At 38.1% G+C, this 25,709-nt stretch overlaps 1 protein-coding gene across 2 annotated transcripts; it reads left to right on the forward strand.

The window, feature by feature from the left end:
- LOC122642553 lies at window positions 1–25,709 on the forward strand. 2 transcript variants are annotated; one of them, XR_006330061.1, is made up of 12 exons: window positions 1–236; window positions 747–900; window positions 4,482–4,656; window positions 5,626–5,741; window positions 7,118–7,177; window positions 12,557–12,710; window positions 13,109–13,175; window positions 14,485–14,556; window positions 23,602–23,669; window positions 24,211–24,372; window positions 24,441–24,510; window positions 25,088–25,709. XR_006330061.1 is itself a non-coding variant. In XM_043836061.1 (11 exons), exons 1-10 carry the CDS (start codon window positions 72–74, stop codon window positions 24,341–24,343), a joined length of 1,164 nt encoding a protein of 387 aa, XP_043691996.1. In that variant the 5' UTR covers window positions 1–71; the 3' UTR covers window positions 24,344–24,372; window positions 25,088–25,709. The 2 variants fall into 2 exon arrangements, 1 of the variants encoding a protein (XP_043691996.1); XM_043836061.1 differs by lacking the exon at window positions 24,441–24,510 and having other exon boundaries at window positions 23,602–23,667; window positions 24,209–24,372.

Consider the following 25,709-nt stretch of genomic DNA (forward strand, 5'->3'; position numbering starts at 1 on the left):
GTCTCAGTCATCACAATTGAGAGAGAGAGAGAGAGAGAGAGAGAGAGAGAGGGGAAGGATTTCAGGGTTGCATGGCATCGGCGGAAATGAACGAAGGCGGAGGAGATCATGTAGTAGAACTTGTAGTAAACGACGGTGTGGCTGAAGGATCTCCGGAAATAACTCCTCTGTTGGGCGCTGCGCAGAAGCCTAAGATTAATATCTTCTCTGTATCTTATGCTAGGAAAACGCCCAGGGTAAATCAATTTGTCTCTTCATAAGTCGTTTCCTCTTTTCTGCTTCGTTTTCTCTTTCTTTTCCTTTCTTCCTCCGTCTTGGTGGTTTGTTCGATTAGTTTCCGCCTATCCATTATTTTTGTTTTTTAACTTAATTGTGATCATAAAGATTTGGATTTGCATGTAATTTTGTTGAATACGAACAATTGCTGGTTTCATCTACCCAGAGACTTCGTATTGGGAGCTTGGTTGAGACAACTTAAGCTTCCTTTCCCAGTTTGGAAATTTAAAAATATTTTACTTTTGGTCCTCTGGACCGCACGAAGAAATTTCTCCAATGAATTGGGGTTTCTGTTGGAGTTATTGGTTCTTGTTTGATTTTGGTATTTGTTCGTGGCAAGATCAAAGGATATTGTACTCAATGTGGGTTGCTGTTGGCATTCTTTGTTGCGCGTGATTCATTTTTATGTCAAATTTAGGTGTAAGACAAAATTTGGGATCTCATGTGGTTTGTGCGTTCTCTGTTTGCAGGAACAAGTGACAAAGATAGTTGAATCGGAGATCTCATTATTTGTTCAGGTTATTTTGTGGATATGGAGTGGATCTAAGTACTCCGGTTTACTGTGCATGGCCACATCCTCTCTCATCTACTTTATCATGGAAATTCTATCAGATATTTTCCCAGGTTCACAAGTTTCCTTCTATATCTCGTTATTCTCTGGTAATCTGTGAATCAAGATGTAAATGACTACTTATGTATATGAAGGGTTTCTGTAAATTCATTATGGAAACCATGGGTGACAGCATTCGTTAGCCAATACCTGTTTCATAACCCATCAATAAGTAATGGTCAGACAGCATTTCTTACATGCAGAATAAGTCTTCCTTCTGACTGAATTGAAAGATATATCATCTGAGGGTTTGGGTCCAGCAACTTACTAATCACTATAACTAAATCTTTCCTTAAAAAGCTTGCATTTAGAGTCTCCCAGGTGCTGACCATGTACATATGTGTGTAAATTGATATTTATTACTGTAGATAGTCTATTATATAGAAATTTTAGTTATACTTCATCTAAGAAACCATATACTGAAAAATTTGGAAAAAGGATTCAAGGTCAATCTTATAAATACATAGGGGGTTAACATTTTTTTTGGATTTTGATTCTGGTTCAAAATAGTTTATACAAATAATAGGTGTGTTGAAGCTCTATGAAGTATCAGTGTTGGTTGGCACTTAAGACATTAGTAATTCAGTCTCTGTTCAACTACTATCTCCCAGTATATGTGCTCTGTGAAGATGACAAACTGTAAAGAACATATTCAGATGTATTTCTTGTAGGAACAGGGAGTGGTGAAAATATACCACTTCACTGGGCAGTTGTCTGCAAAAGAAGGGAAGGGACTAGGCTACAGAATGGTCAGGTCAACCAAATATGTTCTTTAGAGAAATGGTTTTGATGTATCCCTTTAGTCTATGACAATCTCTAATTGCAAATCAAAACGAGTAGACTCAGATGGACCCAACTCTAACATCTCAGTGTCCTTATATTTCCAATTTACATTCTCCTATCCTATTAGTTATGAGACTGGGAAGGCAATAGAATCTGATTATTTATTCTGCACATCTCTCCCCACCCCCCCCCCCCCCCAACAAAACCAAAAAAAAAAAAGGAGGATTCTGGGGATAAGGCTCACATTGAGTTTTTTCAACACCTTTATATGTCAACCTCTGAATATGTTCCTGTCCTTACATGTTGGTACCTCTTTGGTCCATTTATTGAACTAGGTTTCCCTAGAGGTTTATGAGGTTGAATCAAATGAGATAATTTCTCTTATTCTCTTAACTAAGGATGCATTATCATAGGGTATGGATTCTTCAGCAAAATGGCTGTTTCTCTTCCTGATACTTTTATGGTGATTTCATTTTGAATCCCTTTCATGGTTTCTTTTTTACTCTCATTTTGGTAAATAACAATTTATTAAGGAAAAGGGAAAAGGAAGAGTACAAGCTATCTAATATGAAAGATAGCACAAACAGCAGCTACATCATGAAAAGATCCATAACCACCCCAACATATATAGCTGATAATGTTTTTTTTCAAGAGAAAAGGAAAGAAGAGATACATAAAGATATAAAGAGGGGACAAAAGATGCAGAGAGCACAAAATATTGCTTGCTTATCGGCTAAGGTATTGGCTAATCTGGGCCTCGAAGTCAATGTGATTGGATGCTCCTAAACCAACTCTACTCACATGCTAGATCTCCCTCCACTAGTAGAAAGATGGAATGATGTGATAGAGCCAATATGCTTCCTCCTTTGTGTTCAGTCTTCCTTTTGCAATCTTTTGGAATTCTGCTATTCCTTCAGAGACCAGACTTTTAGTTGGGGAACAGCCCATAAGAAAAATAATGCCTTTACCTTTTAATTGATAAGAAAAGTAAACACTTTTAATTGAATTCAGATGGAAAGAATAATTAGAGTTGTTTCACAGGTTTACATTGTTATATCTAGAATAGGAAGAGTCTATTTCCATTTGGTTATTGAGTGCAAAGTGATGCAGATTCATCATCAAAATAAGCTTTGTTTATTAATAATAAGTCTAGCGTTGGATTATATACGCGTTGGGCCGTTGATCCCATGGGTTTTTAATGTAAAAGGCCACTTTTTTGGGCCTAAAATATGGGTAATTAGGTTGCATACGGGATTCCTTACTTGGTTTTATTTTTATGTAATTAGTGGTCATGTGACAATTTAAGTTGGGCTGGATTAGGACTCTATGAGTCCAGCCATGTTTTGAGTTTATGTCCTTCAGTATTTCAGTTTCCTAGTCAGTTTAGGTTACCTAATAGGTTAAAGATTAAGTTAGGCCTTTCCTTTTTAGTGTATGAGTCTATTTTTGAATCTTTTATATAAGGTTGTAAGGGGAGTGCAAGTATTGAACACGAATTTTGATATTAATGAAAAGCTTTTGCTGCTCTTCTTCTCCATTGAAGATTTTTGTCTTGTGTTTGATCAAGGCTGGTGGGATCGGTGTTTGGTCCGATTGACACCTTGCAGTGGGAAGCCCGGGTGGTTCGTTGGTGGGATTTGTGTTTGATCCAATCGACACCTTGCGGTGTGAAGCTTGGGTGGTTCTTTTGAAGCTTTTCTTCAAGTTCTTTGAAGGTCTCCTTCAAGTTCTAGTCAAATATTCAATTTTTATTCAAGTTTCTCAATCAAACAAGCTGCTGCCAAGGGAATTCTGCAACAACAATGAGTTTGATTCATCCCAACCCTAACCTTTCTTCTTCTAATCCTCTAAACCACCAAACCCTAACATTCCCTCCATCTCTGAACATCATCCGATAACCCTAATTCTGTCCTGACCAAACCAGCCATCAAAATACCTTCATATTTGGATCGAATTGCCCTCTCACCCTAAGGAGAACTCGATCGAAACCCCTGCCCTAATTTCCCATCCTAAACCCTAGATTCCACCATTATTCCCTTTTCCAAAATCCAAAACCCTAACCCTAAATTGCTGCAATTCCATTCCAGCTCACTTCCAGCCATTAAAACTTAACAAGACCTTCACTGATAGACTCCCCTACATCAACTTAGCTTAACCCTACCATCAAACCCTAGGTCCAATTAAACCCTAACCCTAATTTAACCAAAAACATCTATTTTGACCTATTTGAACTACCCTGTTCATGGCAGATCCTGGTTATTGGCTTCTAGTTGGTTTCCTGCCAATCTAGAACTACATTACAAAGTGGCAGAGAAGATCAGGAAACCTCTTTTGTCTGTTTAGGATTGCATGGGACGATTGAGATTTGAATTCATACAATTGTTTCCATGTGTATCCATGACATCTTAAGGAACTACTTACTGATGCTCGGCCAATATCTTACCATCATCCTAGGCCCAAATTAATATCATGGGTTTAGGTTGGGTATGCATTTAGCCACATATCAGATTTCCTTTTCTTTCTTTTTTGGTAAAGAAATTTTGTGAAGTTGGACATCATGTACTTGGGTATTATATGTCTATAATGATATCTGGTTTATGTAGACAGAAATTCTTGTCCCTTTTTCAGGAAGCTAGGCTATATTTTCTATTGATCAATATACTTTTGATTGGTGCATATGTAATGCCATTGCCTTATTCACCCAAAAAAAATACCATTGCCTTAATATATTGTCTTTTGCCATTCTGATATTTAATTTGAACAATATATGGCTATACCACTGATTGATTGCTTTTCTTATTTCTGTTTACAGTTCGATCAGTTCCTTTGTTTGAAATTATATTTACAAGATGTACAATTATCTTGATCTCATCATTTGTGTGGTTGAGAAGGACTGGATTACCTGTATTTGGACCATCTCATGTGAGGAAGCTTTTGACTTTGAGAGCCTTAGTGGGATTTCTCTCATTGTTGAGTTTTGTCTATTGGTAAGTGGCACTGTATTGCTTGGTTTGTTTATAAATAGGCTTATTTGTTAAGGATGCTTGTTCTCAGAAGGGGTTCCATTATGGTGTCTCTGCAATGAGTTCACCTTAGGATTGGCCGATTCAACTTGATCTGGATGCTATTTCTCAGAACTATTCTTTCTCTGACCTGTTAAAGCATATGTTATTTTGTTTCTACTGAAGAAATATTTGGAAGGCCCGTTTAAATCTGCTAAGAATTTGAATGGCCCTATAGAATTGAAAAAGATTATTAATGTATCATTTGTGGTTATCTAGTACAATTTTTCATTTTATGTTCATGTCACTATTATCAGATTCCTCGTGCATTTCTTTTTTCCTTGCAGAAAGAAAACATAGTATGTAGTGCATGAAGAGGAACGTTATGATAACCAAACCTAGGTGATTGACCACAGGACCGACATAATTATTGTGTAGATATACAGATGTTTCTCTATGTTTAGTTTTTGAGGTTGCTATGTCAAAGGGGCAAGTCTAATAATCATCAAACACGCTAGCGAGAAACCATTGTTCATATCTATAAAGTTTCTAAAATTGAGTTCATAAAATAAGGTGGAACTTCTTAGGATACAAAGCAATGTGAATTGGGTGATATTTTCTTCAAAATGTAGGAATATCTAGAATTATCCTAGACATTATTTCAGGCTACATCACTGCTACTGCAAGGTGGACATTAAGACTGAGAAGTTTATTATCTTGAGCTATAATGATTACTTGGTTATTACCTATGTTACTCTTAAATGTTTCCCTGTGCTGCTGTTACAAGTCTTTTGAGTTGTAGTTGTTCTCTTTTCTTCTTTTGTCAATACTTTTGATTTTCTGTTCTTGTAATATTTGTGCTAGTGGTTTGTAACTTGTTTGTCTGGATACATGGAAATAGTGACCATAAGTTAGCTAATTAATGACCATAATTTAACTAATCTTTCTTGTCAGCATACAAGCCCTACCTCTGTCTCAAGCCATTGTATTGAACTTCACTACGCCAATAATGGCTTCAATTGCAGCAAGAATCATTTTGGATGAGAAGCCGAAAATCTCAGATATTGGAGGTATGATGGTAGTACTTTTGTCACTGACTCACTGAATCCTAATCTTTCATGCATGGAGCTGCTATGAATTTTCTCCCAAAAATTATTAAAACAAAATTCTGTAACTCGGTAAATGGAATATATGGTAATTGAGCGTTTCTGTAAGAAAAAATACTCCTTTTGAGGCAGACAGGGAAAGAAAATAGGAAACATGATCATGTGTGCACCATGAATATTGTAGGGTAAACACAGAGAGAGAGGAAAAGGTGCTATTTTGGTATAAAGAAAGAATGAAGAGGAAAAAGAGAAAGAATGCATTCATGCATGTGTGCGTTTTTTTTTTTTGGGGGGGGGGGGGGGGAAGGTGGTATGCATCATGTGTTTTGACTTTAGAATAGGATAGCACTTGGCCTAAGAGGTTTTCCCCAAATCTTAGAGTTGTTAATAAAATGTAGGAGGGTTTTCACAACCATGGAGAGTGGTGGGCATGGCTACTCCTCAATCCTAAGTTCTGACCCTGCTTCTCAATGAACCATTAGATGAAATTGGGATAAAAGGTAATTCTTAGAAATTATCCAAGGTATTTTCCAAATGATACATTTGGTCTTGCAGAAAGAAGAAGCTGCTATTCTCTCTGTTACACAAAGACTGTTTGGTTTGGAGTTTTCCAATGTCCCATTTTGTTTGTCCTTTAAAATATTAATGCTTTGAAAATTTCTTACTTCTCCATATTCTCCTTAACATGTAGTGGTAATTAATGCTATGGCCTATGACTACAAATTTGTCCATTGAAGGAGAAAGGAAGGATAGTTTAGTGTAGGATTAAATCTATGAAGGGTAATTTTGGAGAATTAGATGTAGGTAATTAATAGACTAACAAATTTTCCTTAAAAGTGAGGTTGGTCAAACTTGACAATCTTTGTTGGATGGAGGGAGTAATTTAGAAACAAAAACATCCCGTATTTTTTTGAAGTTTCTCAGGAGAAATCCTGCAAATCTTAGTAAAGTAACTTTGTAAAGATTGTGTCAGAAAATTTTGTTATCTTAGTCAGTATCTTGTAGATCTTGTAGTTTAGGTAAAGGTGAGTTTATAAAATCTCGTGTTACCCAGAAGCTAGTAAACCAGTTTGAAAGTTCTTGCAGTTAAATTTTCAGTGGTAGTATAAGCTTCTGGGCCTTAGGCTGAGATCAGCTAAACTCGCGGTCTGGGCTTGTCAGAAGACTCAGAACAGACTTTGAACCCAGTTTGAGACCTTGCATCAATAACATATTTTGGTTCTTCACCTTGTTCTTGCTTACTTTAGGCCAAGCTTTTAGACACTCAAAATTCATTGAGTATCGTTGCCCTTATTCTATACAAAGTTGTCATTGATTTTCCTGTATCACTCATTTATCAGGTCTGGCTTGCAGTTTTTTTGGCCTTCTATTCATTTTCCGACCAATGCTTAGTACACAAGGTATGGATATGCATGAATGGAGCTGGTCTTTTTCTTTTCTTTTTGTTTTGATGCCTTTTAGATGTCAACAAATTACTGTTAACAAATCTATCCTTCCCCTCCCCCCCCCCCCCTCAAAAAAAAAAGATTCTGATGACAAAGATATAAACTCGTATGTTTGGATTTCCTTCCTTTTCTTTTCTTCCCTTTCTTTGCCTCTTGATATGTTTGTCTTTTGTGCTTCTATCTTATACATGATGTTAAGAATAGAATTGTGGATTGAAGTGGTTCCAGTTTTCAATCCCATATTTTATTTTTGATGTGAAGCTTTTCACCATATTTTAGAATATATTGTGATGCTTTCTATGGTTCAATATGCTGTCAGCGACTTCAAAAATCTCCTTTGAACATAATATCCATTTTATGTTGCACATTTGATTATATGTTGCAGATTAAATTCAAAAAGAATAATTATTACCTTCAAGAGTTACATTCGATTGCTTATCCATTGGCTTCATTTGTTGTTTATTATCAGCAACAGCAAGTTTTCATTTTAGTAGACATCACAAAAACCTTTATGACTTTATACTTGCATCATTCGCAGAATGTATGAGAAATACCATTAATGGAACTATTTGTTTTTCCAGTACTCTTAGCAGCTATTTGGTTGTTAATATCTTGATACAAGAAACCTATCTTCCTTTAGGGAAACTGTTCTTTATCTAACTCCCCCTGTAATGCCCTCTATTTTCTCCCCGAACAAAGTAAGTGCCTGTAATTCACTCTCTTAGACACCTGTTTGAAGTTCCATAGAATTTCAAAATTTCTATACCATCTCTTCATAACACCCTATTTGACCCTCCAAATCCGATCACCCAAAAGTCCAGGCTATGTCGAATTGACCTTACTCTGTCTGTGACTGTGTTCTTCAGCGTACTTTCAACCCTACCATCTCAGGGAGGGTAAAATGTAATTACCTGAAAGGTGACTCTGCACTTTAAACTCTAGTTCATAGTGGTGAGTTTACCGTTTCCTACAGCATTAAAGTTATTGCAAGGATAAGGACTTGGATTTCGAAATAGAAAGTAATTGTAATGTAGACCGGGATCAGACGGCCTGCGGATGATGGGCCCAATAGGCGAAAATAGAAAAAATTTTGGTTCATAGGAAGAAGATTCAAATTTGACGGAATTGCTCATCTTACCATACCCAGTTCTGTGCTTGCCTAACCTTGTCCACCCACTGCCCTCTCTTCACAGTTTTCATTTGCTCTTTCGGGTGTCAATAATGTAAGACTAGAACCTGAATAGGTCTAATCCCAGGCAGGATCTAATAGAAACCCTCCAATAAACAAGAAATTATATGAGGAAACCAAGAGACTCATAGAAGACTCAAAAATAGACTTAAGATACTAAAAAGGAAAGGCCTAACCCTATCATTAACTAATAAGGTAACCTAAATTGACTAGAAAAGTAAAATAATAAAGAAAACAGACTCAAAATAGGACTCTAACTAAACTAATGAAGTAAATCCCGTTTTCCTACTTTCTACCCATATTTTAGGCTCATTAAATTGGCCAATTACAAAATAAATCCATGGGATCAAAGTCCCAATACATATATGACCCTACCCAAAGCTTATTTCCACTAAAATAAGCTCTAAGTGACTTGTCTACATCAATTCTCCTCTGCTTGAAAAAAATTTGTTTCTACCAAAAAAAAAAAAAAAAAAAAAAATTTGTCGTCCAATTTTGCAAAATGGAGGAATCAACTTTGTGTGATGAACATTTGTCTTCAATCCATAATAGTACTCAGGCAGCTCGTAGATGTTAGGAATGTAATCTTCAAGGCATGGAACTTTCTTTTCAAAGAACTCTTGTGGCATGACAAACTCTATGTGTTCAACTCCAAAATCAGCAATCATGTCCATGGGGTCTTCTACAGTTGTGTCTGCAACCGTCTCTGTTTCAAACTCTTCAATGTACACCTTGACTTTCAAAACATCAAGGACTGGCTCTTCCATGCTGACAGAAATTGTTGGAACTTCAACATTAATCTCATAGATGTCATTGTTATTGTTAGCAGAACAGATCTGATGTTGTAATGCTTAAGTGATCAATGTGACCAGCCCAAGTACTTTATTTATAATAAAATCTCAGAGAAAAAAATTACATATCTGCCCCCTCACTAACCGACTCTACTATTTAGAGTTGGTGGAGGGGTAAAAACCCAAATATGCCCCCCACGACATATTACATACAATTTAACACTCCCCCTCAAGTTGGAGCATAGATATCAGACATGCCCAACTTGGACAAAAAAGGATGAAATTTTTTTCCTCCTAATCCCTTAGTGAACACATCAGCCAGTTGATCACCAGACTTCATAAAGGGTACACAAACCAATCCACTTTCAAGCTTCTCCTTGATGAAGTGTCGGTCAATCTTCACGTGCTTGGTGTGGTCATGCTGCATTGGGTTATGGGCAATGCTGATTGTATCTTTATTATCACAGTATAACATCATTGGAAGAGGAGTAGGAACACCAAGGTTTTGGAGTAAACTTCGAAGCCATAACAGCTCACAAATTCCTTGGGCCATTGCAGGGAATTTTGCCTCAGCACTCGATAGAGACACAACATTTTGCTTCTTGCCATGTGACTAGATTGCCACCAACGAATGTGCAATACCCAGTAATAGACTTCTGGTCCGGGGAACCAGCCTAATTAGAATCGGTGAAGCCTTCAACCCGAAATTTATCATGTATTCCCTTTCTTGGTGCTGACTTCAAGTAGTGGAGAATACAAAGGACAACATCCATATGAGTGGAATAAGGATCATGCATAAACTGGTGTACCAAGCTCACTGTAAAGGCAATGTCAGGTCATGTATGAGAGAGATAAATCATCTTTCCTACTAACTGTTGATAACAGCCCTTGTCAACTGGTTCACCATCACATTCCTTAGGCCGGGTATTAGCGTTGTAATATGGGATATAAGGGTAGAATTGTCCTAGGTGTTTTATGTTGTGTTACCCTAAGGGCATTTTTGTCCTTGTATCCCATATTACAACAGCCTCCAAAGGTGTGTCATCTAGAATGTGTTTTCTCTGGGAAAGAAATATGCCTTTGGATGACTGGGCAACCTTAATCCCAAGAAAATACCTTAGCTTTCCCAAGTCTTTTATTTCAAATTCTCGTCCCAAAAAATCCTTGAGACGAGTAATCTCACTACTGTCATTCCCAGTAACCACAATGTCATCAACATATACAATGAGAATAGTAACCTTGTTACCAGTCCGTTTGATGAACAAGGTGTGATCAGCATTGTTGTGTTTGAATCCAACAGAGGTCCTGGCCTTGTGAAATCTACCAAACCAGGCCCAAGGAAACTGTTTCAGTCCATATAACGCACGCTTCAGCTTGCAGACTTCACCACTAGTTGTATCAGTCAAGAAGCCAGGAGGAACATCCATGTACACCTCCTCATCAAGCTCTTCATGAAGGAAAGCATTCTTCACATCAAGTTGCTGAAGATCTCATCCCAGATTTACAGCACATGATAACAAGACCCTCACAGTATTAAGCTTTGCCACTGGAGCAAAAGTTTCCTGGTAGTCGATTCCATATGTCTGTGTGAACCCTTTAGCAACCAGCCTTGCCTTGTACCTGTCCATATTACCATCAACCTTCTGCTTGACCACAAAGATCCACTTACATCCAACCGGTTTCTTCCCTGGAGGAAGAGCCACAAGCTCCCATGTATTATTTTTCCTCAAAGCCTTCATTTCTTCTACCATAGTTGCTTTCCACTTTGTATCTGCGATAGCCTCTTGCCAATTTTGTGGAATGCAAACAAAGGAAAGAGAGGAAACAAAGGTACGATAGGAAGGAGATAATGAATCATAAGAAGCAACATGAGATATAGGATGTTGGGTGCAAGCCCTGGTACCTTTATGAAGAGCAATAAGTAACTTAGGGGAAGACTTAAGAACAAACTTGGGAGAAGATATTACTAAGAGAAATCGGATCTGGTTCAAGAGACTCCGATTGAATAGGTACAGGTGTTGGAGTGGTGGTGGTCTCAACTTGCTTATTTCTGGTGTGACTCCTCTAATAGGTTTGAAGATTTGGATCATCAATTTTCTTCTGAACACGTGGAGTATGCTCCCCCCCTGAATTGAAACTGCAATATCTTCACCACTCTCCCTTTGAGAAACACCGTTATCAGGAATAGGAACAGGAAAAACAGCATTATCAAGAGATCGAAAGGAGTCTTCAAGAATCAACACATCTTCACTACTACTCTCCCCCTGAAGAGGTGGTGGTGAATAGTAGGGGACAACCTCATGATTCAATGTTGGAAAAGAAAAGAAAGGGGAGTAGATGGAAGAAGGTAGAAAGGTGCTGGAAAAGGTTGCATAGGAGGCTCCAACAATGGAGGATCAACCTTCTTAAGTGAGAGGATTCTGATCTTCAAAAATTCTAGAAATCTCCAAGTTGCAGGTACGGTTCCAGCAGAATTCGAATAGAAAAGTAATGAAAAAAGGTAGATTGGGAGGAGGGCAGCAATTAAATCATTGGAGTAGGTTTTTCCTCATTAGTGCTGCCCCCTTACATTGATGTGAAGAAGAGAAACAGAAGAAGGAGAAGCCAAGAAAGAGAGAAAGGAGGGAGAAGTGGATTGAAGAGAAAAAAGGTTTTTCTTTCCTTTCTTTCTAAACCTAGTTCAGAGTTGGCTCTGATACCATGTTAGCAGAACCGTGAATTAGAAAGAGAGAATAAGAGAATAGAATAGCTTAGTATTTCATTGATAGGGGCCTCTATTTATAATAGAGGAAAAATTCCAAGTAGGACTAAAATACCCCTAATTAGCTGATTCTATAAGAGCAACAGTCTAATTCTGATAACTTAATAACTAAGCAAGCCCAAAAGGACCAGAGTACCCCCACGGTATTCTGGATTACATATTCCGACACTTTCCATGAGATGAGGAGTTAAATTGTTGATCTAATGAAACATACATCACTTAATTTCATAGCATGCTGATACTGTCTATGGTTATGCACAAGATTTGAATCATTTGATTACCTGATGGTATAATTATGTCATGTTGCAGTCATAGAGCCAATTAGCTACCTTTTTCCCTGTGTAAGAGGATTTCTGTTCATAAGATGACAGTTCAGTGGTTAAGGCCAATGAAATGACATTTGATATTTTTCTCTTAGCGGTGCAAATTCCATATATAGCTCTATATAGATGGTACCAAAATTTCTTTCCTTCTCTTGAAAAAATAGATGGTACCAAAATAGTAAATTGTGCTCTTGAGAATGAAAGTCTGGATGGATCCATGGTTCTTGTCTCCTTGGAATTGTGCATATACTTAATGTGGATCCATTACAGGAGGATTAGCAGAAACTGGGGAACCAAGAAATACATTTGTTGTCAGAGGGAGCCACCCTTTTTTTGCGGTGTTAGTTGGCTTGTTTTCCTCAGTAACTGGTGGAATCACCTATTGCCTTATACGAGCTGGAGCAAAGGCATCTGATCAAGCTGTGTAAGTGGTAATCTGTGATGTAAAATATTTCATGTTGAGACATAGGTAGAGTTCTTGCTTGTTACTGTAATTGGTACATTTTGGCAGTAAAGAATGATGATCTTTGTTTTACAATGTCAAAACTTACTAAAGCTTAAAGTTCTTCCAATAGTGAGAGTATTTTTTAAGGAAAACATTGAGAAAATTATATTTACCGGCAAAAAAGAATATTGAATCCAAAAGGGTTTTAATTTGAGCGTTAATCGTATTTAATGTTTACCATTAAGCATTACTCCTTAAATTCTTTCTGTTTTCCATGGCATAGTATACAACTCAACATATGCTAGTTGTCTTGCTATGAGATAAACATTTTTAAATTTATTGCTTAGTATAATCACCTCCAACGTCTTCTTTTGCAGGGGTACTGTTTTCTCATTTGGCCTGCTAGCTACCCCTGCTGCAGCAATTTGTACTTTTGCCTTGCAGGTAGTGACACTTGTCAACAAATGATATTTTGCCAATATTCCTTGAAGTAACTTGCTTTTGCCTACCTGAATGCCAAGTGTGTTGAGTTGTTGGGTCCAAACAAAAACTGCACCGAAAAAAAAGTCTCTGATTGTATTAGTGATTTTACCTGCAAGAAAAAGTTGGTTTCGAGATCTGTTTTTGTGGCTATTGTTTAGTTAAAAATGCTTTATTATCTTTTCAGTGGGAGGCACCAGCCTAATGTCTGGCACCTTGTTTGTACCTTGTGTCTTGACCTCTATTCTCCAGGAACAACGAATTGCAGTTGGGCTACGTGCCTACGTTTTAGGCCCTTCAGATATAAAGTTGCAAAGGGTTAGGATGGACAATTGGTGTTTAAAGTAAGACTTGGTTATGAGTTTCTGTTTAGAGTTCGAGCAATGATGTGATTTCTGAGCAACATATATCAGATAATTCTTTATGTGGTTTGGATATGAGGGTCTAAAAACACACTTAAGTGTCGGAAGCATACAATTTCTGAATGGGTTCTGTGAAAGCACAATCTTGGATCCAAGCTGTAATATATGGAATTTTATGTGATCTACATGTCAGTTGACGAGATTCTGTTTTGTTGTTAACTGGGTTGAAGTAGATTGTTTTGGAGATAAAAATGATGATCTAGTTGAATTTGTTACATTTATTGTTCTAGATTATTGTTTTGTAGTTTGGGTCCTTGGGAGGGTGGTTGGCAACAGGCAGCTTACTGACATCATGATTTACTGCATAGGTAGACCCCACCCTCCTATATTCATGTGTTAAATATCAGGCAAAGCTTGCTACATGGCAGAGAAAAGCTTCAAAAATTGGTTGAAACGTCAGGTTTTGACAAAAGGTTAATGGCTTAAGTACAACGGAAAGAAGTCCGCTGCACGGTGGCCCATATGATCAAGTTGGCCACCAGATTTGACGTATGGCCAATCTCGGGGACCCTACCTATTCAACAGCATTGGCCATCCCTCCATGTGGCTGAAATCCATTTGTTGTGCTTTACCTACCCACATGACCATTCTGCTATGCTTTTGCAATATGGTGTATAAGTATGTAGCCAAACTCAGTACAAAAGCAGCGTATCAAGCTATGACACAGTCAGTAAAGTTTCAAGTAAATACCTCGTTGTCTGTTGAATGGTCAATTATGATTAATTTAGTGCTTAAAACAATCATAGACTGAGATTGAAATCCTTATCTAACTGATGAAATACTTTTTATGTTCATTTGTTCATTTTACTTGTACTATATTAGGCCAATGATAATCAAGTCATTCTTTGCAGGATTTTGTGTTTCCAGATTTTTATTCACTTGTTCACATGGGAGTACTTGGTGAACTGGCCTTCTTTGCAGAGGTACCTTTCTAAATTAGTGAAGTGTTCTGAGGTTTAAGTTTTTATCTTGCTGGAAATAGCACCCCATGAAATGTGTCTGGAGAAAATGTTTGGAAAAATGAATATATATTTAGGGAAGAAGAATGCTGCCCGGTCGTGACGCGCAGGGGCATCAACCAGTGGGGGGATTTTTCATTTTGTAGGGGGCAGGGCGGTCATTTCAGGGGGAGCTGTGTCTGGGCGCAGGGGCCACGTGACCAGGCAGCATTCTTTTTCCCAAATATTTATTATCATTATTTTACCTTGTATGTTTTCCTCTCTCACGACATATTAGATATTGAAATTGACGTCCAAATCATAGTTATAAATAGTACAAGTAAATAAATTCAGACAGTGCAAGCAATAACTGAATCGTCAAAATGCTGCAGCGACTACATTGACTTTTTGTAGTTCACATTCACCTGAACCCAAACCAAGCTAGTCCATCAAGACACATTTAATGTTCGGCCATCATTCTACGGCCGCTTTGTCCATAATGTCGAGGGTAGGACCGTCTCCAATCCACCCCTTCTAAGACCCTGCAGAATTGGGATTTGCACAAGGTTATGGCCCTTTTATGGCTCTAGGTGGTGAGTGCTCCTCGGAAATTGTCTTTTGATCGTTCGATCATAAATAAGTTATGGAACTCTTGGGAAATAGATATATGCAAGTGAAATTGATTAGAAGCATTCCAATCTCCAAAAGAAAAAGTTTGGATGGGGGGGAGGGAGAGAAAATATCGATCCTCCTTACAACTAGAATACACCCAATAAACCCACACAGTGTTAGGTTGGCCTACAAGAGAAGCAAGGATAAATCTCTGAAGAGAACTTTTACCTGCGAAGTAGTTATTTCGAACTCTTACTATTCTTAGAAAAACAAATCTTACCTCTTTTAGTAGATCATAAATTACTGTTTTTATGTATTGGTTTTCATTTTTGGTAAGAAAATGTCAGGTGTTACTGTTTCTAGTAAGTTACTATTTTTAGTAAGAATTAAATTTGTTTAGATTTTGTTATTCTTAGGCTACTAGGAAACTTCCTATAGAGCCCTATTTGCTTTAAAAAAAATTAGACAGTTAAATATTGCAAGACCATTGATTTAAGCAGTTATTGGCTTTGATTAAGTAAAATTGTGTCATAAAGATTTTTGCTCTCTTCCTGTTTCATAGTGTTGGGTGGCCATAGTGATTCTCTTTTGCTGATTCTACAAGCTGATAGTTTACCAAGATAGTGGCAAAGGGAGACCCATGTGGAGGAACCATCGATGTTCTATCCCCCTCCCTCCACACACAAGGATAAGGATCTAGCTCCATTACTGTTTATTATAAATCACTTGTTTTACTCTTGGTTGGAATCATTGGCCTCGATTGCTGCAAATTCATGACTACTCTCCAAAATCCTTATGCTTATCATTGAAGAGATATATCCTGACACTATATTACTAAATCTTTGGGCTCTTTGAATAATCAAAACCAAAACAACAAATCTCAGAGAATGACTTTGGTTTTAATACTCACAGAAGACAGTCAACAGAAACATGTTTTTGAGGAAAAATATTTTAGGTCAATTGATTCCTCATTCATAAATGAAAATCTTACCCCTATAGCAATATAAAGCTCTTCAATAACTTATAGTAGAAAAATTAATGTTCTCAAATTTACTTTTTTCTTATGCGGTTATGGCTCTTTATGACATTTTCTAAAATAATCTATGACTAGCAAAATTTAAACAAATTGAATACTTGTTAAATTGTAAAATTGGTGTACCAACATAGTAAGGTGATTTTTAAATTTTTTTTTTTTTGGGGGTGGGGTATGGGGTACAAGTAGCCTGTGAGTTATTTTAGTATTAAACCTCATGTTAATTAAAGAGTATTAAGATTTACGAAAACTAATAAATTTAGACATAGGCCCACCTCTTCTGTTGTGCAAATTTTAGTTTCTATTGTCATTGTACAGAAGCCCTTATCTATTTGCGCTTATCATGGACAATGTAACCAAGGGCATTCAAGACTAGGTCCAATGGTGTATGCTCTTCGTCGATGATATCGTTTTGGTAGACGAGACAAAAGAAGGGATTAACTCTAAGTTAGAGCTTTGGAGGTCAACCTTGGAAACAAGAGGCTTTAAGATCAGTAGAACGAAGACGGAGTACATGATGTGTAATTTTAGTAACACTACGATGGATAATGACATGGTGCGAATTGGGGAAAGAGAGATACTGCAAAGTGACTATTTTAGATATCTGGGGTCAAACGTAAATAAAGAAGGTGATATAGAGGATGATGTTTCACATAGAATTAAAGTGGGATGGATGAAGTGGAGAGGTGCATCCGGAGTGCTATGTGACTGATGTATTCCTGTAAAGCTTAAAGGAAAGTTCTATAGGATTGTTATGCGACCGGTTATGATGTATGGGGCAGAATATTGGGCAGTTAAGAAGCGTCATATTGGTAAGCTATGTGTAGCAGAGATGAGGATGTTAAGATGGATGTCTAGAAAAACAAGAAAGGATAAAGTACGAAATGAACGTATTAGAGCGGACTTGGGGGTTGCCCCGATCAATGACAAGATCCAAGAGAGTCGTTTATGGTGGTATGGTCATATTCAACGAAGGCCTATGGACGTCCCAGTAAGGAGGACTGATATGATTCCGCTTGAAGGAACTAAAAGGGTGGAGCAGGCCTTAAATGACCATAGGAGACGTTGTGAGGAAGGACATGCTTAGCGTAGGGTATTTTTGTCTATTTTTATGTGTTTTCTCCCTTTGCCGATTCTTATTAGGTATTCCTAATTAGAATCGGCAAGGGTAGCTTTCCTAATTCTAGTTTGAGTGATTGTAACTCTTTGAATATAAATAAAGGAGCTTGGTGATCTGGATTAATCACTCAAGCATTCAGTTCTAAGGCTATTTACATGGTATCAAAGCCAACTCTGATCTAGAAGAGCAGCTTTCTCAATTTTTAGGTTTTCTGTTCTCCACCCTTCTCAGTTTCTGGTTTTCTTCTTCTCTACCACTCTCAGTCTCTCTCTCTCTCATTCAGCGCAGAAACTATGAGGTGATCTAATACAGATTTAGCTGCTGCCCTCAATGTCACCTCATTGAAGATCAAAGACAATTGGTGTGATGAGAATCTGCCGTAGGTTTCCTCCAACCTTGGGGATCGAGCTGCTAGTTCAACTCAAGCTTGATTTCTGTTATTTTTTGGAGATTGATTCCTGCCATTATTGGTCTACACCCTTCCCTGATTGAAGACTGCAGCTTTGAATCAACACCAATTCAGATTTAACCCTGCGATTTCTCTGCATTTAGGTTTTTTCCTAAATTTTCCTAAATTTAGGGTTTTTTATTGGCTCATCAGAAGGAGCTAATTTTTTGAGGATAACTTCCCTACTACTAGAGGGAAACTCGACCTCAGTTTCAGCTTGTTCTGACTGCTGAAAATTCTGCAATCTCAAAACCAAGGACTCTACTCGATTCTGGTAACTGCCCTGCTAGGGTTTTTCATTTACTCATCAGAAGTTGCTGATTTTTTGAGGACTTGCTACATACTACCTGAAGAGAATTCGATCCAAGTTTGAGCCTATTCTGACGGTTCAATTTGTGGGAATTTCAAAACCCGTGTCTTCTACACTTTCAACATCATGCCTGATCTTACTTCAGCTGACTCAGATGGATCTACTCGTACAGAGTACCTTCCTTTTGCTTTTCCTACTAAACTAGATGGGACTAATTACTTGATGTGGTCAAGGTCTACTTACCTCACCATTGCTGGCCGTGGCTACACAGGATACCTTACAGGCAGTCTTCCCAAACCTGTTGAAGAAGGACCTACCCTGGCTCGATGGTTATCTCATTACTCTATGGTAGTGTCATATCTTATTCATTCTATGCATTCTTCCATTGCACCTGGTTATCTTCTCCTAGACACTGCTGTCCAGATATGGAAGGCTGCAAAGAATACCTATTCCCAGGTTGGGAATGATGCTTAGGTATATGAATTAAGAAAAAAAATTCATGATACTAAACAAAATGAGTTGATAGTCTCTCAATACTATGCTGAACTCCGAAAGTGCGGGCAAGAACTTGACCATTACTCTGATTATCAGCCCACTAATGCTATTGATTTTGCTGCATATAGGAAACATGTTGATAAAATTAGGGTTTATGATTTTTTGGCTATCCTTAATGTTGAATATGATCCGATTAGAGTTCAGATTCTTAGCAAGGATCTTTTCCCTACTCTGGAAGAATCCTATGCATTAGTCCACATTGAAGAACGACGTCGTGCAGCTATGCTCCATACTACACCTCCATATCGGTCAGCTCTAAACACTGGGACTGCTTCGAATCCTCCTATTGCTGAAACTTCTAAATCTTATAAGGCAACCATCAAATGTGAACATTGTGGTAAGTTATGGCACACTACGGCCACATGTTGGAAGGTGCATGGTAAACCAGCCGACTTTGAAGCTAAGCGTGCTGCTCGTGGGAAATCGAAAAACACAGCCAATCATACTGAGGCTGTCACTATTATCCTACTAGTCTACTACTGACACTGGACTATCCAAGGAGGAACTTCAGGCTTTCTGGCGTATGTTACAGGCTTCTGCTACTTCTACTACATCAACTCCTGCCAGTTCTTCCACCACTCCAGGTTCAAATTTTGCCCACACAGGTATTTCTTTTGCTGGTCATTGTGCATCGGTAGTCTCTTCTCCCTGGATCATAGACTTCAGTGCCACTGATCATATGACTAGATCTTCCAGCCTATTTCATCGGTATTCTCCTACTTCTAGTAAAGATAAAGTCCGAGTGGTTGATGGTTCTCTCTCTTCAGTCTCTGGGAAAGGATCTATCAGTTGCTCTCCTTCTCTAACTTTATCCTCTGTTTTACATATACCTAAATTTACCACTAATCTTCTATCCATCAGTAGTCTTACCCGTGACTTAAATTGCAAAGTAACTTTTTTCTCTTCACATTGTGTTTTTCAGGATCTGGCAACAGGGGCGACGATTGGATGTGGTAAGATGCATGGTGGATTATACCTACTTGATAATGGGAGTCCTACTTCACCATCACCATTTCCTTCTCCTATTCATCAAAGCTCATTAGTCTCTTTTGAACATCAACAATGGCATAAACGACTAGGTCATCCCCCTTTAGGGACTTTATCTTTTTTAATTCCAGCATTAGTTAAATAATGTAATAAGGACGAATTTTTTTGTGAGGCCTGTGTTTTGGCCAAACAACATCGTTCCACTTATTCTATTTCTAATAAAAGAAGTTCTTCTCCTTTTAATCTTGTTCATTCTGATGTATGGGGACCTAGCCGAAACCCTCTCTGGCCATCGTTGGTTTGTTTCTTTTATTGACTGTTATTCTAGGAGTACATGGGTCTATTTAATGCATAACAAAAGTGATGTCTTCTCTTGTTTTCAAAAATTTCATAAGATGGTTCAGACCCAATACAATGTCACTCTCAAGATATTGAGGAGTGACAATGGCAAAGAATATATGGATGGTCGGTTCTAACAGTACCTTGCTACCTATGGAATACTCCATCAGACCAGTTGTGTCGATACCCCAGCCCAAAATGGTGTGGCTGAAAGGAAAAACTGTCACCTCCTTGAGGTGGTTCGGGCTAGTATGTTTGCCCATTCTGTTCCTTCCCAATATTGGGGAGATGTTGTCCTTATTGCAGCCTATCTCATTAGTAGGCTGCCTACTCGAGTCCTTTACTCCCAAACCCCTGCTACTTTATTACAGGGCTCTTCCTCCTTTGTCGTTCCCCCAAAAGTTGTTGGTTGTGTATGTTATGCTAGGGATACCCGATCCCCAAGCAAACTTGAACCTCGTGGCATTCTCTGTATTTTCTTGGGATATTCTCCATCCCAAAAGGATTATAAATGTTACCATCCCCCCACCCGTTCAGTATGGATGTTATCTTTTATGAGGCTCTCTCCTATTATCAATCTACACCTCTTTAGGGGGAGGATTTCAGTGAAGATGTGTTGGTTGAGCTTCCTGTACAGAACCAGCCGAATATTGACCCCACCCCTCTTGACCCTCTGGCTCCTCCCATACCTCCTAATGAAGACAGAGAGGATTTTCCACAAGTGGAGAACTTAGATGCCTAAAATCCTATGGTTGAAAATCCCATTTAGGGAGAGTTGACTCCTGTCCAACAAACTATTAGGGAATTTCAGAAGAGAATCAATGACTCTAACATCAAAACCTACCACAGAGGATATTCCAAAAACAAGCAGCTTCCATCCACTACAGCACCAGTACCAATCCAGTTGCCGGCTTTGGAACCAGATCATTCTCCTGGTAACATCTCTTCTCCCCCTTCTCCTGACTTACCTATTGCTCATCGCAAAGGTATTCGGGCTTGCACACAACATCCTATTTCTCATGTAGTCTCTTATGATTCCCTTTCTCCATCCTTTCGTACATTTGTCTCTTCTCTTTCTTTTGTTCGTATTCCCCAGAATTGGCAGGAAGTTTTTACAGATGGAAAGTGGAAGGCAGCAATGATGGAAGAAATGAAAGCCTTACAAAAGAATGATACGCGGGAACTTCTGGTTCTTCCTCTAGGAAAGAAACCAGTTGGATGTAAGTGGGTGTTTGTGGTGAAACAGAAGGTAGATGGTACTGTGGATCGATACAAAGAACGATTGGTGGCAAAGGGATTTACTCAGACTTATGGGATCGACTACCAACCTACCAGGAGACTTTCGCACTGGTTGCAAAGCTGAACACTATCAGAGTACTACTATCTTGTGCAGTAAATTTGGGATGGGAATTGCAACAGTTAAATGTGAAGAATGCCTTCCTCCATGGAGAGCTTAAAGAGGAAGTGTATATGGATATTCCACCGGGTTTCTCACGTGATAAAACTAGTAGCAAAGTCTGTAAATTGAAGCTTGCTTTATACGGGCTGAAGCAGTCACCTCGTGCATGGTTTGGACGATTTCACAAGGCTATGGTTTCTGTGGGTTATAAGCAAAGTAATGTTGATCATACTCTGTTTATAAAAAGGAATGGTGAAAAAATAACCATTCTCATAGTCTATGTGGATGACATTATGGTCACCGAGAATGAGAATAATGAGATCAGCAAGTTGAAGACTTACCTTGGCCAAGAATTTGAAATAAAAGATCTAGGAAACCTAAAGTACTTTCTAGGGATAGAAGTTGCTCGATCTTCTAAGGGCATATTTCTTTCTCAAAGGAAGTACATCCTAAATTTGTTGATAGAGATTGGATTGCTAGGATGTCATCCTTCTGATACACTTATGGAAGCTACTACACGACTTAAAGAAAAGGAAGGTGCACCGGTTGACAAAGGTCGTTATCAGAGATTGGTCGGCAAGCTTATTTATCTATCTCATACACGACCAGATATAGCAGTCGCTGTAAGTATGGTAAGTCAGTTCATGCATGATGCTCACTCTTCTCACATGGATGCTGTTCTCCGAATCCTCCGGTATTTGAAATCAGTCCTAGGAAAAGGAATCCTTTTGTCTCCGAATGGCCATCTTCGTGTTGAAGCATATACTGATGCAGATTGGGCTGGATCCTCTGATAGGAAGTCCATCTCCGGTATTGCTCATTTGTTGGTGGAAACTTTGTTACATGGCGTAGTAAAAGCAGAACGTAGTGGTAAGGTCTAGTGCTGAAGCAAAATTTCGTGCTATGGCACACAGTACTTGTGAATTGTTATGGCTCAAAGGCTTGTTGCAAGATCTTGGTACTCCAGTCCGTCTTCCCATGATGTTGTATTGTGACAACAAGGTTGTAATCAGCATTGCTCTCAATCCTGTTCAGCATGATCGTACCAAGCATGTGGAGGTTGATAGACACTTTATCAAAGAGAAGTTGGAAGAAGGGTTGGTCTGTGTCCCTTTTGTGAAGTCTGCTGACCAACTAGCTGATGTGTTCACTAAGGGATTAAGTGGGAAAGCTTTTCATCCTATTCTTGTCAACTTTGGCATGGTTGATATTTATGCTCCAACTTGAGGGGGAGTGTTAGAATAAGTAGTTCTACCCAATAAGGGTATTTTTGTCTATTTTTATGATTTTCTCCCTTAGCCGATTCTTATTAGGTATTCCTAATTAGAATTGGCAAGGGTAGCTTTCCTAATTCTAGTCTGAGTGATTGTAACTCTTTGAATATAAATAAAGGAGCTTGGTGATCCAGATTAATCACTCAAGCATTCAGTTCTAAGGCTGTTTACATGTACCAAGTATGACCTCGAAGAGAGCCTATTAGAGGGCAAGGATACATGTAGCAGACCCCATTTAGCTGAGAATCTCCTAACGTGCTGGGTTGTGCCTCTTTCCTCTTACTATCTTTCATCTTTCACTTTTCATCCTTTTTTCTTTTATTAATTTTCCATCTTCATTTGTCATTTTTCCATTTTTGCATCTTTCATCTCTGTCTCCATCCCTCTTTTACCACCTCTTCTTTCTCTTTTTGGTTAGAACTCAGTTTTTCCTATTTTATTTTATTTGGATCCATGTAGCCGACCCCATTAAGTTGGGATAAGGCTAAGTTTGTTGTTGTTATATTGTCATTGTACAGAAGATTGGTTTGCCTCCTATTACGTCAGAAATGGACAAATAAGATTTCTTAGAACCTCCTTCCATCACTTCAAAAAGAATATTCTATTAAAAGAGAGAAGGGAATATATATAGAAAAGAAGGAGCACCAAGGGAAGGGGAGATAAACAGGAAAAGCTGAATCTGTGTAAAAGTAATCCTTTGACATCCCATGCTTGGCAAATTCAACCTTGAATTCATTGATCTTGGCATCAGATAAATTGTAAGTAGGTACTTTATTGAGATTTGAGGCCAATCTTTGAAGAGGATAGTATTGGGATATGTTTAAAACATGGTCAACATTTTGATTGATGCATCATTCTAAGTTGTCATTCAAAATGTAATTCATATATACTGTACTGAATTACAAAGTTCTGCAACTGATTAAGAGCTTTTGAACATGTGTAATATATTGTAGGTATTTTTAGCACGTGGACTTCAGCTTGAAAAAACTAGCAAAGTTGCAAACATCCAGTACATTGAGGTATTCTTGCTTATGCTTCTATTTCATATAATATGCAAAAAGGAAATACTATTGCCTTTTACTTTTAGAGGGAAACAAGGTTCATGTGTGTCATACTCCATCTTTCATCTTCAAATCTTTCCTTTTTATTTGGGAATATTTGTCTTGGTATATTAAGAATAGAAAAGGACATGGATGAGGAGCATGCTCATAGCATGTACAGGAATGACCAAAGATACAAAAAGATGCACTAGCCCTCAGAATCCCTGATATTGCATCTTATAATCGACTAGTTTGGGGTGGAGTCAGCCCATTTTACATTCCTAATGGATGCCTAAAAGGGCTATTGTTTTTAATGCTTTCTGAATCCTGAGACTTAGGAGTCCCCAAATATTTTCCGATTTATTTCTTTCTACTGCAACCAATGCACCATAGATGGGCTGCACCCACAATCTCTCTCTCTCTTGTTCTATTTTTCGATTTGGTTTCACTTGCATGTTGCCTTCGTTTGTTACTGCATTCTTCTCAATTAGATGTATGACAGTTATTTTCTGTGTTGTAGCCCTTCCTATCACAGATGTGGAGCATTGGTTTACCAAGTGTAGCTCTGTCTTTTGGTAGAATTGCTGGATGTTTGCTCATCGTGGTTTCAGTATGTAGCACAGTGTTCTTTGGACCTGAGAAAGAGGTGGAATGAAGGATGGCCTACTTTGGTTTTGTTTAGAGGCAAGTTCCCTTTTCTCTACACCTGTTCTTTTCTATCAACTTCTGTTTCCTTACACAATTTAAAGCAGGATAGTACCCTAGTATACACTGATGGCACAAGTCTCATCAAGAAGATTTTTCTTGTTCTCTCTTGTAAAGGTAAATGCACTTACTCTGTTTTGGTTTTATGTCGTGAAAGCAATTCCTAGTGAACAATAATACTAGTAAACCAACTTCTAAAATTAAGAAGATTAGTAACCCCTTTTTTCTTGCCTGGTACGAAGCCCTAATTAAGCTGAAATTACTGAGACAATAGTTAGGAAATACTATGAAGGCAATTTTGTAGAATATATTGTCTGCTTGAAAAAGCCCTTGGTCTCCTTACAGATTAAGGTGAAGTTATGGATAAGCTGAACTTATAGAGACAATAGTTAGGAAATAATACTATATAAGAGGCAATTTTGTAGAATATATTGTCTGCTTGAAAGAAGCTCTCGGTCTCCTGATAGATTAAGGTGAAGTTACGGAGAGAAGTATTATCTATGATTATAAGAGGCCATTTGGAGGGATATCTTATTGTTTCTACTTTGCAAACACGTCACTTTTATGTAGAATGTCAAACTAATTAAGACAGAAGTCAAACCCATCTTGGAAAAGTTATCCTTTATCATTGTGTATAACAGTCAATTAATGTTTTAATAACTTGATCATTTTCCTATTTTCTCTCTGTTGATAGGTAAGTGGTTTTTGCTTGAGATGTCTCTGGCTTCCAAACTTAACAGCAAAGTTTTTTGGCCAATGTGAATTGGTGTTTGGAACCTCTGGTGGTGTTTGGATCTCCAACACTTGAGTTTTAGTCATGACTGGAATGTGCCAAGGATGGAAACCAAGCACAGTTGTTGGTTGATGGGACTGGGCCCAAGTTACATCTCACAGTATAAGACAGTTCAATGCCATTTTTAAGTCTCTGGAGATCGACTGATGATCGTGCATTTGATTACCCGGTTATGTTGGAAGATCATTCGGGCACTTACAATCTTTAGACAACTGTGAGTTTCTGCCATTTTGAAAAATCAGTATCTTTTAAGTGTATGTTGATGAAAGCACATGATCAAGGAAAAATTACGAGATGACCGAGGAAATCATGCACATTCTGCATGTATTGAAAGCCATATAAAGTTATGCATTTCCTTAACATGAATTAACCCTCACCAAATGGTTGCTTTCTTAGGTCCCAACTTTCCAGTTCCTAATTTCTTTTTCTTCTGGCATGATTACTGTATAAATTGTTGAAACACATCTTAGATTGGTGATAATGAATTGCATGATCTTAACCATTCAGCATGATTAAATGATCC

Source organism: Telopea speciosissima, chromosome 10 (genome assembly GCF_018873765.1).
Source record: "Telopea speciosissima isolate NSW1024214 ecotype Mountain lineage chromosome 10, Tspe_v1, whole genome shotgun sequence".
Classification (NCBI taxonomy): Eukaryota; Viridiplantae; Streptophyta; class Magnoliopsida; order Proteales; family Proteaceae; genus Telopea; species Telopea speciosissima.